General features: G+C 43.3%; 1 protein-coding gene and 2 long non-coding RNA genes across 4 annotated transcripts in view; 1 reads left to right on the top strand and 2 right to left on the bottom strand.

Annotated features, from left to right (window-relative positions):
* Positions 1–7,835, bottom strand: part of UBE2R2 (ubiquitin conjugating enzyme E2 R2) — a 123,468-nt gene extending 115,633 nt beyond the window's left edge. Inside the window, exon 1 of the mRNA XM_072841692.1 lies at positions 7,210–7,835. Within this exon, the coding sequence (XP_072697793.1) occupies positions 7,210–7,386 (177 nt within the window). The 5' untranslated portion in view covers positions 7,387–7,835. The remainder of the gene's footprint in view (positions 1–7,209) is intronic.
* LOC140641597 (uncharacterized) lies at positions 2,771–6,333 on the bottom strand. Its single transcript, XR_012038187.1, has 2 exons — positions 4,425–6,333; positions 2,771–2,961 (listed from the first exon to the last, which is right to left on the bottom strand). It is a non-coding gene; the product is annotated as an uncharacterized lncRNA (long non-coding RNA).
* LOC140641595 (uncharacterized) lies at positions 6,789–11,453 on the top strand. 2 transcript variants are annotated; one of them, XR_012038184.1, is made up of 4 exons: positions 6,789–7,055; positions 9,653–9,715; positions 10,431–10,591; positions 11,171–11,453. It is a non-coding gene; the product is annotated as an uncharacterized lncRNA (long non-coding RNA). The 2 variants fall into 2 exon arrangements; XR_012038185.1 differs by lacking the exon at positions 10,431–10,591 and having other exon boundaries at positions 6,790–7,055.
* The last annotated feature ends 5,492 nt before the right edge of the window (positions 11,454–16,945 follow it).

The raw sequence follows: 16,945 nt of genomic DNA, 5'->3' as shown, positions 1-16,945 counted from the left end.
TAGGGACGCCTGGGTGGCTCAGCAGTTAAGCGTCTGCCTTTGGCTCAGAGTGTGATCCTGGAGTCCCAGGATCGAGTCCCACATCCGGCTCCCTGCATGGAGCCTGCTTCTCCCTCTACTTATGTCTCTGCCTGTGTGTGTGTGTGTGTGTGTGTGTGTGTGTGTGTGTGTGTGTGTATGTGTGTGTCTCATGAATAAACAAATAAAATATTTAAAAAGAATATTCTATAAAATACTGAGGCACTATACTTTTGCCATGGGGGAGCAGTGGGGGAACACTAAAACTATATCTACAGTAGTACCCCAAACTACTGGATATTAACTATGTTTCCATTTACAGTGTTGCCTTAGTTCACTCAGCACTCAAGACAAGTTTAGCTTCCAGAAAAGGTTACAGCTAAGAGTGCTAGGGGGCATTCTTAAAGTGACTGAGGAAAAATTAAGAAATAAGATAGGTTTGGGGCACCTGGGTGGCTCAGTGGTTGAGTTTCTGCCTTTGGCTCAGGTCATGATCACAGGGTCCTAGGATCCAGTACTGAATCTGGCTCCCCACAGGGAGCCGGCTTCTCCCTCTCCTATGTCTCTCCCTCTCTGTCTTTCATGAATAAATAAAATCTTTAAAAAAAAAAAAAAAGAAGAAGAAGAAGATAGGTTTAATCGACAGGCTCATTATACAATTAAAAAAATTTTTTTATCTTTTTTTTAAGATTTTATTTATTCAGGAGAGACTGAGAGAGAGAGAGAGAGAGAGAGACCGAGATACAGGCAGAGGGAGAAGAAGCATGCAGGGAGCCTGACATGGGACTCGATCCCAGGTCTCCAGGATCAGGCCCTGGGCCAAAGGCAGCGCCAAACCAGTGAGCTACCCAGGCTGCCCCTGTTTTCTTGTTTTGTTTTGTTTTGTTTTTTAAAGAAGCACTACTTTATAATTTGCCTGTCCAAATTCTTTAAAACAGGAATTATTTTTTTTTTCTTCTACACAGGCACAAAATTACGTATTTGGTTTTTGTTTTGTTTTTTTTTTTTCCAAAACTGGGATCATTCATTTGGTACAATTTAGTAACTTGCTTTTTAAAAAGCTAACACTGAAAAAAATAAAAAAATAAAAAAATAAAAAGTTAACACTGAAAAAAAAAAAGAAAATAAAAAGAAAATAAAAAGTAAAAAGTTAACACTGGGCACGCCTGGGTGGCTCAGTGGTTGAGCATTTGCCTTTGGCTCAGGGTGTGATCCTGGAATCCCGGGATCAAGTCCCACATCAGGCTCCTTGCATGGAGCCTGCTTCTCTCCCTCTGCCTATGCCTCTGCCTCTTTCCCAGTATCTCTCATGAATAAACAGTCTTTTAAAAAAATAAATAAATAAAAATAAAAAGTTAACACTGAGGGGCACCTGGGTGGCTCATTTTAACTTCTGCCTTCAGCTCAAGTCAGGATCCCAGGGTCCTGGGATCAACCCTACATCAGGCTCCCTGCTCCATGAGGAGCCTGCTTCTCCCTGTCCCACTGCCTGCTGCTCCCCCTGCTTGTGTTCTCTGTCAAATAAATATTTTAAAAATCATTTTTAGGGACGCCTGGGTGGCTCAGCAGTTGAGCATCTGCCTTTGGTTCAGGGTGTGATCCTGGAGTCCCGGGATGGAGTCCCACATCAGGCTTCCTGCATGGAGCCTGCTTCTCTCAGCCTGTGTCTCTGCCTCTCTTTGTGTGTGTCTCTCATGAATAAATAGGATCTTAAAAAAAAAAAAGAAAATTTAAGATTTTTAAAAGGTAACACTGAGGGATCCCTGGGTGGCGCAGCGGTTTAGCGCCTGCCTTTGGCCCAGGGCGCGATCCTGGAGACCCGGGATCGAATCCCACATCGGGCTCCTAGTGCATGGAGCCTGCTTCTCCCTCTGCCTATGTCTCTGCCTCTCTCTCTCTCTCTGTGACTATCATAAATAAATTTTAAAAAAAATCTTTAAAAAAAAAAAAAGGTAACACTGAATCACAAGCATTAATGTTAACATTTTCCATTACATGAAATTACCATAACTTATCTTTTGTTGGATACTTAATGTTGTCCTAATTTTCAATAATGTCGTTATCAATAATGTACTAAATGTATACTAATATACTTCCCCTAGCAGAGTACACAATGTCTTTGTACAGTCGTTGACCACACTCCTGTTTGCAGAGAGAGAGCAGCACTGGAAAAGTTACACCATGTAACTCAGGTGTCTTTTATTCACATAAAACAGGAATTCTTAACCTGTCAGAGGGTCAGTAAACCCTCTGAAAAGGTATACAAACTAGTTCACATGTACCAATGTTTTCCCAAAGAAAACTGTTTCTCAAAAGGATCCATATAGGGGTGTCTGGGTGGCTCAGTCAGTTAAGCATCTGTCTCTTGGTTTTGGCTCAGGTCATGATCCCAGAGTGCTGGGATGGAGCCCAGGCGTCAGGCTCCCTAGAGCCAGCTTCTCCCTCTCCCTCTGCTTGCTGCTCCCCCTGCTTGTGCTCTCTATAAAATAAAATAAAATAAAATAAAATAAAATAAAATATAAAATATAAAATATAAAATATAAAATAAAATAAAATTTAAATTTAAAAGATCCACATAATAAAAAGACTAAGAATTACTTTTTTTAAAAAGATTTTATTTATTTATTCATGAGACACACAGAGAGGCAGAGGGGAGCCTGATGCAGTACTTGATCCCAGGACCCTGGGATCACAATCTGAGCCAAAGGCAGATGCTCAACCACTGAGCCACTCAGGTGCCTCTAAGAATCACTTTCTTTTCTTTTTTTTTTTTTTTTTTTAAGATTTTATTTATTTATTCATGACAGACACAGAGAGGCAGAGACACAGGCAGAGGGAGAAGCAGGCTCCACGCAGGGAGCCCGACGTGGGACAGGATCCGGGTCTCCAGGATCACACCCTGTGCCGAAGGCGGGGCCAAACCGCAGGGCCACCGGGGCTGCCCTAAGAAACACTTTCATAAAATAATTGTTTCAACTACATATTAGGAATTAAGAGTCACAAAACACAGTATGTCATAATATTAAGGACACTGCCAGGCCCAAATGTTAAATTTCGCAGGGTTTTGTTTTTGTTTTTTGAGAGGGGGCAAGAAATAGATTTATTTATTCCAGAATAAATGAAAATAATATGTATCTGTTAGTTTTACAAATTATTAAATGGTTTTTTTAAAAGATTTTATTTATCTGAGTGAGCAAGAGAAAGAGCTCAAGCAGCGGGGAGGGAAGAGGGAGAAACAGACTCCCCACTGAGCAGAAGATTTGATCCCAGGACCCTGGGATTATGACCTGAGCTGAAGGCACTTAACCGACCGAGCCACCCAGGCGCCCCTGAAAAGTTTCTTTATCAGACTTACATTTTGATTTCTATTAAAGAAGCTGATTATGGAAAACTTTTAGTATATGACAAATACTTTTCTAAATTATCAGTTTGAAGTTTTCCAAAAATGGAAGAACCTATATTTATTTCACTTTCTCAATACAATTATTGAATAAAGGGACAGCTGGGTGGCTCAGCGGTTAGTGCCTGCCTTCCGCCCAGCCCAGGGTGTGATTCCACGGTTCCGGGATGGAGTCCCACATCAGGCTCCCTGCATGGAGTCTGCTTCTCTCTCTGCTTGTGTCTCCGCCTCTCTATCTTTCATGAATATATAAATAAAATCTTAAAAATATATATATATTGAATAAAAACAAAAACTACAAAAAGTTAACTGCAATATTTTAAGTTTTCTGTATCATTTAAACTTTTATACTATGAACATTATGAAAAAGACACTTTTTCTTTCAAAGTAATCTCTCCACCCAACATGGGCCTCGAACTCACCACTCTGAAATCAAGAGTCACATGCTCTACCGACTGTGCCAGCCACGAACCCCTAAGCACTCTCTTTTTTCTGATCTCTAGACTCCACCCTACCACGCTTTCAGATAAATAATGCAGGAGGAGTTCCAAAGAACCTCCCAAAGAGATTCTCTTCTATACCTAAGCAGCCATACTGTTATAATCATTAGCAGGAGTTATTTGAAAAGATAGTGCTTTTTATTTTTTTTTTATATTTTATTTATTTATTCATGATAGACACGGAGAGAGGCAGAGAAGCAGGCAGAGGGAGAAGCAGGCTCGCTAAACCGCTGAGCCACCCAGGGATCCCCAAGATAGTGCTTTAAAAAAAAAAAAAAAGATTTTATTTATGTATTCATGAGAGACACAGAGAGAGAGGTAGAGACACAGGCAGAGGGAGAAGCAGGCTCCATCCAGGGAGCCCGACGTGGGACTAGATCCCAGGTCTCCAGGATCACACCCTGGGCTGAAGGCGGCGCTAAACCGCTGAGGCACCTGGGCTGCCCAAAATAGTGCTTTTTAAATGAATGGAGTGAATTTGTTAAAAGTTATCATTAACTGCTCACTTGATCAACAATTCATTCGTCCAATAACATAATAAAATTCCAACTCGCTCCACAGTAGCAAAATTAAATTCAGAGGTGTTCTCTATTCCAAGTCATCTCATACTTTGCGTTTTGTAACAATTGACCCCTAGAGGAAAAGTAGAAGCAACAAAGATGTTTCACTCAGCAAGTCCAAAAGATCAAGAAACTGGACAAAAACCAAAGCCAAAAAAAGATTTTATAAAAAAAAATTTTTAAAAAAAGATTTTATGATATCCAGAAAAACAGGCACAAGAAACTACCTTTACCCGTCATACATGCTACCCATCTTAGCCCCATAGCTAAGAAACACAGACTTGAAATACTTAAAAAACAAAGGTTATGATGAACTGAAAAAAATTTGTGAAATACAGGTCTCACCAATCTCTACCACAACGGATGCCATAGTTAAAACAGCCTGGAGCCAAGGATTTCATGTAAAGAAAGATCAGTAAGAAACCTATTAATATGTGAAAGTTAAAGGAGTAACATGAAAAATTCAGTCCCACTGCCTTCAGGAACTATTATGCAAAACAGAGGAAACAATTTAACTTGAAAATAAATTATACTAAATATTCAAAAACTATCATTTGATATGGTAGAACAGTGGTGGAAAAAGGTCTGTGCCAACTTTTAACTGCAGCTGTAGTGGAACACACTAAAAGCCTTGTTTTATGACAAAAGCAGTGAAATAAAAAAAAACAATGGTTTTAGACCTACCACCAGTGTTAACTACTCATGACCATAAATTTGCCTTTTTCTAACAAAAGACTTTTGGGATAAAAAGCCATCTAACAAGGAATAAAACAAAATGACAGAATTTTTATACAACAGTAAATCCTAAGAATTTTCATGTTTTTAAATGTCACAATTAAAGGTAAAAAGATTAAGAAATCTAAAATATACATTGAAATTCAACCATCTTTTCTTAATACGACAGAAATTACAAAACATTTAACTGAAATCAATGTTTGCCATAGTAGGGAATCCTCTTCCCATAGTACTTATTTCAAACACAGAGGATTCTCCACAATCCTTTTCCTGCTACTTAAGCAAAAATATTACAATTTGCAACTATTAATTCCTTTGACACTGCTTTTTTTTTTAAAAAAACAGTGAGGTGGAAGTATTCTAATTAGTACCCATTCACCTTGACTATTAATTGTCCCAACTAATACTTTACGGGAATTAAACTTTGTCACTTAAGTTAGCCAGTAGACACATTAATATCTTCTTCACTTTGTCACTAATAACTTTGCCTTAGTAGCTGCATCTAAAAGGTATAGTTTATGGTGACCACAAGAGATTAAGCACATAGTTAGTAAAAGTACTGCTCTTACACAATATTCTAAAAATGTGCTTTTACTAGGTATTCACAGACTACCACAAGCGTGACTATTAAACATCAACCCCCACCCCCGTCAATTCTTCACATTTTTACAAAGTTGACCCAATTTCAAAGCTGACACTGAAGGTTCTCTACCTTTAGAAGGATAGAAAAAAGTAATTGGGTAGTTCCTAAAAATGTACATCATGACTACGTGACTAAGATATTCATTTAAAACTTATGCCAAGATAGCCCCTCCCTTCAAAACAAAGATTGACTCACTGCTCTATTTTACTTAATTTTGGAAATAAAATTAAATGGATTCCCTAGCACTTATTTCCTGTCTCTGCCTCCACCACTTAAAGCATTCTACCTTCAATCTATGACTTGTCCCTACAAAATTGGTAAAGTAAAAACAAAAACAAACTCAATATTGCCAAGTTATCTTAGAATTTAAAAAAAGGGGGGGGGGAATAAAAAAAAAAAAAAGAAAACCACTGGATTCAGGAACAATCACTGTTCCAAAATCAGGAGGGGGACTAAGGATCAGTCCCTCTCAGTGAAACCAACTCACCTCAGATGATACTTTTCATCTGTGAGACCACCCCATTTGCTAGAGCTAACCACCTGAATAAAAACGTTTCAATTCTGTCTCCCTGAGGTGGGAAACTCGCAACCTCCCTACAGAACACGTTCCACGGTCTGCAGATATTTCTACATTGGGGGGGGGGGGGGGAGCCAGTAAAGTTGGTGGCAGGGTGAGGACAAAGGGCATTTTGAAATACCACTGAAGTAAACAGAGAAAGAGAACAGAAAGGAGGCTAAATTAGCGTTCCCTCAAGTAGATAATGGGATGAAAACGCAGGCATCCTTGTTTACCACCCCTAGGGTCCTATTCATTACCGCCCACTGGAATGCGAAGTTGGAACTACCACCACGCAAGAAGCCCATCACATCCTCAAAGTGTCAGGTCACTAGAGAGCCTTTGTGATGACAGGTTAATACCCTTCCCCCACCCTCACCCCCCCAAAAAAGAAAGGTTCAATCCAATAAGTGCAGGTCACTCTGCCCTCTGGGGCAGTTCCAGCCGGCGCGGTGACGGTTCTGATGGGCATACGAGAGGGGAAAGACCACCTTTCTTTCCCACACACCCTCCTCAGCTGGGAAAACAAAACAAAGACAGCCCTCCTCCTCCGGTAGCCACTACCCTAGCCAGAGAGGCTTTCCTATTTCCCGGTGCAGTCTGGCCTCCAGCCCCCGCCCCCATGACAAAGAAAAGGCACTTGGTGAGCAAGGCCTTCCTGCTTCCACGGATGGGGGGAGGGGGCTGCCGAGGTGAGGAGCCCCCTATACACACTCGCGCTCACTCTTGGCCCAGGAAGCGGCGGGGAGCGGAGGCCTCCGCCCGGGGAAGCATGGCCTGGGAGGGGGCAGGGGTACCTTGAAGTAGCCGCCTTCGTAGAGGGTGTTGGGGGGTCCGAAGATGGCAACCTCCCAGTTGTAGAGGTCGGACTCATCCACCAGGGTGATCCGGAAGCCTTCCACCGGCTCCTCCTGCAGGGATTTCAGCTCGAGCATCAGGGCCTTCTGCGAGCTGGTCATCTGCTGCTGGGCCATCGCGGCGGCGCCGGGCCGGAGCCCCAGTCCTCTCGCACCGGCCGGGCCGGACGGGGCCCCTCCCCTGCGCTCGCCCTCCGCCGGGCCGCACCGGGCCCCTGTCTTCACACACCCCGCGGGCCGGACCAGGCCCCAGACGGCCCGTGGGCCGGCCCGGGTCCTCCTCACACACGACGCGGGCCGGGCCTTTTTCCTCACACTCGGGCCAGGTGGGGGGAGGGGCTGAGGGAGTTAGGGGAATTCGCTCCCGGTCCCGGGCCTCCCCCCCCCGGAGGGGGCCTCAACTTGGCTGGGGGGGGGAGAGGGGGTGGAAGCGGAGGAGAGCGGCGAAGGGCCGGCGATGGTGAGGGGAGGGGGCCGAGCCGGCCCGGGAGCGCCGCGCTCGCTCGCCCTCTCGTTCTCCTCAGGGGCTGCCGGGGCCGAAGGGCGCGCGGGGCCGGAGGGCGGGGGGAGCGCGGCGCGCTGGGGTCTCGCGGCGGCGACGGCGGCGGCGGCGGCGGCGGCGGCGGCGGCGGCGGCGGCGGCGGCGACGGCTGCGCGGGGGGAGGGGCGACGACGGAGGAGGAGGAGAAGAGCGAGAGCGCCTCGCGCCGCGGGAGCGACGGAGCCAAGAAGAAGGAGGGAGGGAGAGCGGGAGGAGGGGCGCGCGCCGGGAGGGAGGGCGGCTCTCGGAGGCGGGCGGCCAGACGCGCGTGCGCACGCCCCTCCCTCCGCCGCCCTCCTCTCCCTCCGCTCCCTCCCCCGCCCTCCTCCTCTCACTTCCCCGCCTCCTCCCTGCCGCCCGGCGCGGTGGCGGCGCTTTGTGACGCCGACGCGTGTCCCCCGCCCTTAAAGGGCCAAGCTGCTGTGAGGGCCGAGGGTAGTCGCGGGGGATGCCCTTGGCCCAAAAATGACAGTTGTGCCGCTGGGCGCCGCGGTTCCTAGGGAGCTCCGGGGAACGGGACCACTGGCCCTAGAGCTGTCGGCGCCTTCCCTTTTCCTCTCCCCATGTGTAGCCACAGGCTTCGGCAGCCATCCTCCGTCGAACCCTGGTCCTCTGCAGGCCTCTCCCCGTGACACAAAGTCCTTGCCCCGGCCCTGCACTTAATAGGTCCTTGCCAAGAATACGCTGAGCTAGTAAGTCTTATCGGTGGGGACAAGTGTCCCGACATATCTTGTTTACATATCAAGCCCATGTGTCCTTGGAGGGCAGTGTGCCACCCCGGGGGGGGGGGGGGGGGATGGGGTGGGATGGGGTGGGGGAGCCGATTCCCATCCGAGAAATGGGGAAGGCAGATAGGCCGCTGCTACTTCTCTTCATGACTACGGAAAGGAAGTTGCGGGAAATAAAGAGAGAAGTAATAATGCAGACTAAACCTGGGTTTCTGACGCTTCTCTGTGATTTGGGGCAAGTGCTCTAGCTATCCCTCAGTTATTTGTAAAATGAAGTACTATGGGGGGGGGGGGGGGTTAGGTACCTGGCTGGCTCACTTGGTGGAGCATGTGACCCTTGATCTCGGAATTGTGAGTTCAAGACCCGCCTTGTTGTAGCGATTACTTAAAAATAAAATCTTAGGGATCCCTGGGTGGCACAGCGGTTTGGCGCCTGCCTTTGGCCCAGGGCGCGATCCTGGAGACCCGGGATCGAATCCCACGTCGGGCTCCCGGTGCATGGAGCCTGCTTCTCCCTCTGCCTGGGTCTCTGCCTCTCTCTCTCTCTCTCTGTGACTATCATACATAAATAAAAATAAAAAATAAAATAAAATCTTAAAAGGAAAATATTGTGATTGAACTTTGACCCCCTATAGATCCTTTCAGCTAGACGGTCCAACTAGGAACTGAGGGACTTTTAAGATAATCATAACTTAAGTGAGATACGGAGACAGTCTTAAATCCTCATGATTTTAGGATAGCCCGTTCGTTCTCTTGGGAAGGCATGTCCTATGATAACTGCTGAAACAATTCCTAGTAAAGTCAGGATACTATGAGAGTTCCACACATTTAGAATTTTGAGATCAAAAAGATTCTAAGTTCCAACCCTGGCTCTACCACTTATCCATTCCTTATTCATCAGCTTCTGTAACAAAGGGTTAATTATACCCAACTTAAACTATTGTAAATATTAAATGAGATCATCTGTTTACAGCATTTGACACAATGACTAGCACATGATAAATGATCCATAAATAGGAACTTTAAAGAAAGAAAAAAAATTTAAGGCATAGGTATATTCTGACTACCACCCCCTCTATGGTTCTGACTCCCCTTCCTCCACCATTCAATTTAGGGACAAGAAGATTGCTGACCTGGAAATGTGGGAGATGATGTTGACACCTTTAATAACAAGGATGTGAGTAGACAAATAGGCAGAAAGTTCATCTTCAAAGCATTTCACCCTCATAAACTCATCACAGTCCCACCCTGACCCAGAAGATGGTAAATTCTTAGCCCAATCCACTGGAACAGGTACCTGTCAGCTAGACCAGAAGCTGCTCATAGTAAATATCTGCAATGACTATGGCCCTAATAACCTAAGGTGGTTGGCTAATAAACATATACCCGTCTAGAAGGCTCATAGCCTAATGTGTTAGTTAATAAGATGTGTACTTAAGGTTCTTCATTCTCACCTCAGAGGAACTCTAGAATCTAATGTCTCATGCCTTTTCATCCTAGCAGGTAAGACATTGTTTGTTAGTACGGTGCAACTGTGTCTTATTCATGCCATGGATCCACAGCAACCAGTACATTGTTTGACCCAAAGTAGACACTAAGTAATTGTTCTCATGGGCTTACAGCCAAGAGCAGGAAAACAATCAGTAACAACAACAACAAGTTGAACCTCACCCTCCACCCCCATGTCTAATAGAACCTCTCCAACACATAGTAGGTGCTCAAGATTATAAATTCCATAAGGTTGGCAGGTCTTGTTTATACAAGCTCTTTTTTTTATATATACAAGCTACTACAATGTTTGGCACGTTATAGGTATTCAAAATATATTTGTCAGAAGAATGAGTGGCAGAAACAGCTTCCTAGAGCTTTCTCATAGTGTTTTATAATGACAGGTCAATGATTTGACTGATTGGTGCCCTCTGGTGGTAAAGAAAACGGGACACACGCCTTCAGTCTGTATGGCATCACCTGGTGCTCTTCAAGAGAGGGCTCTCTTGAAGAATTCTTTCTTCCAAAGAGAAATGATATGGAAATCTTGAAAGATAAATGAGAGGTAGGGGTATTTGCTTTAGAGTGGTTAATTCTCACCTTATATAATGCCTTTTTTTAGGAGACCAATTTTTTTTCATTCTATGTATGTTAACACATGGAAGTCAAATAGTGCTCTTAAGGAGCCACAATCTTTCTCTCTCTCTCTCTTTTTTAAAGATTTCACTTATTTATGAAATTATGTTTCATGAGAAACAGAGAGGGAGAGGCAGAGACACAGGCAGAGGGAGAAGCAGGCTCCATGCAGGGAGCCCGACGTAGGACTCGATCCTGGGGACTCCAGGATCATGGCCTGGGCGGAAGGCGGCGCTAAACTGCTGAGCCACCCAGGCTGCCCAATCTTTCTCAATAATAGCTGACATTTGCTGTGCATCAGTATGTGACAGGCTCTTTACAAGCAGTATCCTATTTAATTCTCAAAAAAATCCATGACATCCATACTAGAACATCTGTTTTCCTGGGTATAATAAGATTTAGAAAGGTTAAGAAGGTTATCAAGGTTATGCAGTAGGTAAATGGTAGAACCCGGAGTTGAACCTTGGCCATCCCACCTAAGTGTAACTGCTCTTTTCTTTTTTTCCAGGATTTCAGAAGTTTATTTATTAGGGAGGGAAGAGGTATAAAGAAACTTCAGTTATCTGATACAAGCTCAGTAGGGGCAGGTCTCTGTCACTATCACACACAAGGAGGGATGAATTGCAAGAGGAGGATTTTCATGATGGAGAGAAAAGAAGATACCCTCTTTGGCATCCAAGTACACTCAGCTAGTATTTTCCATCATTTTGGAACCTAATTTTCCCATGAGACTTCCTAAAGGAAAGAATCAGAATCAACATTTCATGAATAAAATGCCAGAACTACAAAAACTCTTTAAAATTATTTTATCTATCATCCTTATTTTTTATTTAAGGAAGCTAAGAGCCAGAGCATAAAGGGAAGGGCCACATACAAAAGTCAGGTTATTGGATTTCTTACCCAGTTATCCTTCCATGATTCTTTTCTTTGTTTTTTAATTTAAATTCTTTGCCATCATATAACACCCAGTGCTCATCACATCCCGTGTCCTCTTTTCTTTAAAAATATTTTATTTATTTATTCATGAGAGACATAGAGAGTGAGGCAGAGACATAGGCAGGAAGAGAAGCAGGCTCCATGCAGGAAGCCTGATATGGGACTTGATCCCTGGACTCCAGGATCACACTCCAAGCCAAAGGCAAGCAGGCACCCAACCACTGAGCCACCCAGGTGTTCCTCATGTCCTCTTTAATGCCCGAAGTGTGGCTGTCTTAACCAAAGTACTGTAATATTCCTAAGCTAATATGCCCATAGCAATCCATGCATATCATATCACCTCCATGCTATATTGCAATTATTTGTTTACATCTTTCTCCCAGCCTCTCAGGTGCTCTTAAGAAAGAGCCATTCATTCACTCAACAAATATTTTTTGAGTGCCTGCTAGGTGACAGGCCCTATGCTAAATACCAAGGATACAGTAATGAACGAGTTGGAAATTATTTAGTTATGCCTTCAAGGAGCTTACATTCTAGTTGCTGAGACTTAATCACACAAAAACAAGTAATTACTAGATAAATAATATCATTGCAAGTTTTGGTGAATACTAATGAAGATGATTAAAGTAGGGCCTAAAACTGAAAATGTTGGGGGTGAATGCAATTTTACTTTTTACTATTCTTTTTTTGGGGGGATGAATGCAATTTTTTAAAAAATATTTTATTTATAAAAAAATATTTTATTTATTTATTCATGAGAAACACGGATTGAGAGAGGCAGAGACACAGGCAGAGGGAGAAACACGCTCCATGCAGGGAGCTCGATGTGGGACTGGATCCCGGGTCTCCAGGGTCATGCCCTGGGCCGAAGGTGGTGCTAAACCTCTGAGCCACCCGGGCTGCCCAATGAATGCAATTTTTAAAAAGACTTTATTTTATTTATTTTAGAAAGGGGAGTGGGATCCCTGGGTGGCGCAGTGGTTTGGCGCCTGCCTTTGGCCCAGGGCACGATCCTGGAGACTCGGGATCGAATCCCACGTCGGGCTCCCTGCATAGAGCCTGCTTCTCCCTCTGCCTGTGTCTGCCTCTCTCTCTCTCACTGTGTGCCTATCATAAATAAAAAAAAAAAAAAAAAAAAAAAGGGGGAGTGGGGCAGAGGGAGAGAGAGAATTTTAAGCAGGCTTCACACCCACCACGGAGCCCATAACAAGGCTTGATCTCGCAACCGTGAGATCATGACCTGAGCGAAAATCAACAGATACTTAACTGAGTATTAGTATGAGCCACCTATGTGTCCCTTAAGATTTTATTTTTAAGTAATCTCTACACCCAACATTGGCTCAAACTCACAACCTCCGAGATCAAAAGTTGCCAGCTCTACCGACTGAGCAACCAGGTACACCAGGGGTAAAGGCAAATTTTAAATGAAGGTAGAACAAGGACAGAATAAACCTTTGTGAGATTACATTTAAATGAATACGAGGGCCAATGGCCTCCATGTGCCCATCCTCTGCCCCAGATGGTGGGTTATACAGAAATTATGTGGTTGTGGGGGGGGGGGTCATGCTGCCCCCCACCAGGCCCACTGGTCATGGGGAGCAGGGAATCTTAGTGTATTTTGATTTGTTTGTTTAAGAAAAAACCCAAAATCAATAGAATGAGTTTGTCTGGTCGGTTGGTTTTGTTTTTGTTTTTGTTTTTTTTCTTTCTTTTTTTTTAAATGAGTCAATAGCAACATCCAGTTCTCACCAGGCTCCCTCTACCTGCACTTGCAGTGGTGGCAAGCAGGTTCCTGGCGTTGAGGCTGCAGCTCAGGGTGAAATGGGGCCAGATGTGGGTTTCCAGCCTTGCTTGGCCCCAGGGTTGGCAACCGGATCCTGGGGCAACCCATCTGGTCTCCTGAATAAAAGTCAAAAGCTGCATTTTTTTTTTAATTGCATAGAGGGCCAGCCTATAAAACGTGAGGGCAAGAACACAATTCCTGATTTCTGGCTTGTGATCATCATGTCTTTTTTTTTTCTTTTTTTCTTTTTTAAAGATTTTATTTATCCATTCATGAGAGACACAGGGAGAGGCAGAGACATAGGCAGAAGGAGAAGCAGGCTCCATGCAGGGAGCCCGATGTGGGACTCAATCCCAGGACCCAGGAACGACACCCCAAGCCAAAGGCAGATGCTCAACCACTGAGTCACCCAGGCGCCCCATCATCATGTCCTATTTATCTCTCTATTCTTGACACTGAGCATAGTGCTTGCCATTTCTTAAGTGTCACTCAGTATGGAATGAGTGGTTGACTTATCTCTCTAATCTTCAGTGCTTGATCATACTTCAACAGTGCTGCTTCCTCTTCTCCGTCAATTCAAAGTCAAATTATACTTCAAGACTTAGCGCAAATCCATCTCCTCTAGGAAATCTTGTTTAGCAAAACATTCTCCAGCCATGAAGAAGGAAATCCTGCCATTTGTGACAATATTGATGAACATTGACAGCATTAAGCTAAGTGCAATAAGTCAGAGAAAGACAAATGCTGAATCATCTTACTTATATGTGGAATCTAAAAAAGCCAAACTTGGGACGCCTGGGTGGCTCTGCAGTCGGGCATCTGCATTCAGCTCACGGCGTGATCCCAGAGTCCCAGTATCGAGTCCCACATCGGGCTCCCTGAATGGAGCCTGCTTCTCCCTCTGCCTGTGTCTCTACCTCTGTGTGTGTGTGTGTGTGTGTGTGTGTGTGTCTCTCTCATGAATAAAATCTTAAAAAAATTAAAAAGCCAAACTTATAGAAACAGAGTGAATTGTGGTTGTCTCTCTCTGTGTGTGTCTCTCTCATGAATAAATAAATAAAATCTTAAAAAAAATAAAAAAGCCAAACTTATAGAAACAGAGTAGATTGTGGTTGCCAGGTGATAGTATGGGAAATGAGGAGATATTGGTTAAAGGATACAGACTTCCAGTTATAAGAGAAATAAGTTCCTAGGGATCTAATGTACAGCACGGTGACTATAGTTAACAATACTGTATTGAAGGACACCTGGGTGGCTCAGCAGTTTAGCATCTGCCTTCGGCCCAGCGCATGATCCTGGAGTCCCTGGGATCGAGTCCCACATCAGGCTCCCTGCATAGGGCCTGCTTCTCCCTCTGCCTGTGTCTCTATGTCTCTCATGAATAAATAAATAAAAATCTTTAAAAAAAAAGAAAGGTGCTAAGAGAATAGATCTTAAATGTTCTTACCATAACAATAACAACATATGGTAATTATGTGAAGTGAAGGATGTATTAAATGTGTTAACTAACCTTATTGTAGTAATCATTTTGCAACATATACATGTAACAAATTATCACATTGTATACCTTAAACTTTAGGTTATACAATAATTATATCTCAATAAAGCTGGGGAAAAAATCAAAACACTGAGCAAAAAGGGCAGCAAGTTCAAAGGCCCAGGACATAAAAGCAAGATAGTAGAGAAAATCTAAGTAGTTCAATATAGCGAGGGCATAAAGTTTGACAGAAACAATGGTAAGAGACAAGGCTGGAAGGTTGACATTGGCTTCATTCATTCTTTTATTCATTCAGTAAGCATTTATTGAGTATGTACAGTGTGCTAGGCATTGGCTATGTAGACCTGGTCCTTGTTTTCATGGATTTACAGTCAAGGAAAAAAAGACAATTGATAAACAATCAAAGCTTATTTTTTAAAAAAGGAAATAAATGGAATGATAAGGGAAAATATATTTCAGTTTAGAGGATCAGGGAAAGCCTAACTACACAGGTGATACTTATCCTGAGAACTGAAGGATGAAAAAGAGAAAAAGTCATGAAAAAGCATTCTAGACAGAGCAAACAGCTTAGATCCAGTTTATATTTCTTTTTTTTAAAAAATGATTTTATTTACTTACTTGAGGAGGAATGAGAGAGAGAAGGAGAAAGAGAGAGAGAATGCACAGAGGGAGAAGGAGAAGCAGACTTCCCTGCTGAGCAGGAAGCTTGATGCTGGGCTCAATTCCAAGACCCTGGGATCATTTTTAAAGATTTTATTTATTCATTCATCACACACACACACACACACACACACACACACACAGATAGACAGAGACACAGAGGGAGAAGCAGGCTCCATGTAGGGAGCCTGACGTGGGACTGGATCCCAGGTCTCCAGGATCAGGCCCTGGGCCAAAGGGGGCACCAAACCACTGAGCCACCCGGGCTGGCCTTATTTTATTTTTTAAATTCTGGCAACCATGTGGAAAGGGATCAAAGGACAAGACCACCCTTGTGAAAAATTCCTTTAAAAGGTATTGCATGAAAAAAAAAAATAAAAGGTATTGCATGAATTAATCTGTGCAAATGCAAGTCAGGATAGTAGGTACTGTTGGAGCATAATGATGGCAAAATGAAGAGAAATTCTAAAGTTTCAAGAAATGTTCTGTTTCTTTTCTGGGAGCTGGTTACATGGGTATATTTGGTTTATGAATATTCAAGCTGTACCCTTATGTAATTTTCGTGTATGTATATATATGTATACACAATCACACATTTGCATAATTATATGCATACCTATAATTCTATATACATATACATGTAATTTTATATATGCATGTTATGCATTCTGCAATTACATACACACATATGTACATATATGTGTGTATACATATGTGTATGTATATTGTACAAAAAAGCTATTGAATGAGATTGTCCTATACTTCAAACATGTTGTTATAGAAGACCAAAAAAGGGAGAGTTCCCCAAATGTTCTTAGATTAAGATAGAGAAAAGAAACATGACAACTAAATTGATGCATGCTCTTGCATCAAGAAATAAAATGCTACCATGTAAAGGATATTATTGGGATAATCAGCAAAATTTGAATAGTATTGAATCAAAGTTAAATTTGATAAATGGACTATAATTTTGTAAGTGGACTCTAATTAGTCCTTCTCCTTAGTACATATATGCCAAAGTATTCAGGGATGTGGGCGAAGGAATTCTCAAGTGGTTCTGCAGAAGAGTTTATAAATACCTAAAGACAAGACAAATTTGACAAAACAAACACTAAGGATGGGTACCTGAAGGATATATGTTCACTATATTATTACACTGGGTAGATTTGGAAAACTTAAAAATAAACTGGAGAAGCTCTTATAATCTAGGCACAAGGCGATTTGACTTGAACTAAATTTGGTACTAAAGACAGAAGAGAATGAATGAATTCGAAATATATTTTGAAGGCAGAACTGACGAAGCTGGTGATTCGGTAAGACGTGGTGGATGAGACGGACAGGATTCCGCGGCGAGAACCAACAGCCCCGAGCGCCCAAGCCAGCCCCGCCCTTCCTCTTTCGACGCA

The sequence above is a fragment of the Canis lupus genome, chromosome 10 (assembly GCF_048164855.1).
Source record: "Canis lupus baileyi chromosome 10, mCanLup2.hap1, whole genome shotgun sequence".
NCBI classification, from domain to species: domain Eukaryota; kingdom Metazoa; phylum Chordata; class Mammalia; order Carnivora; family Canidae; genus Canis; species Canis lupus.
Note: the sequence above shows the minus strand (reverse complement) of the source record. Positions and strands in the feature narration are given on the sequence as shown.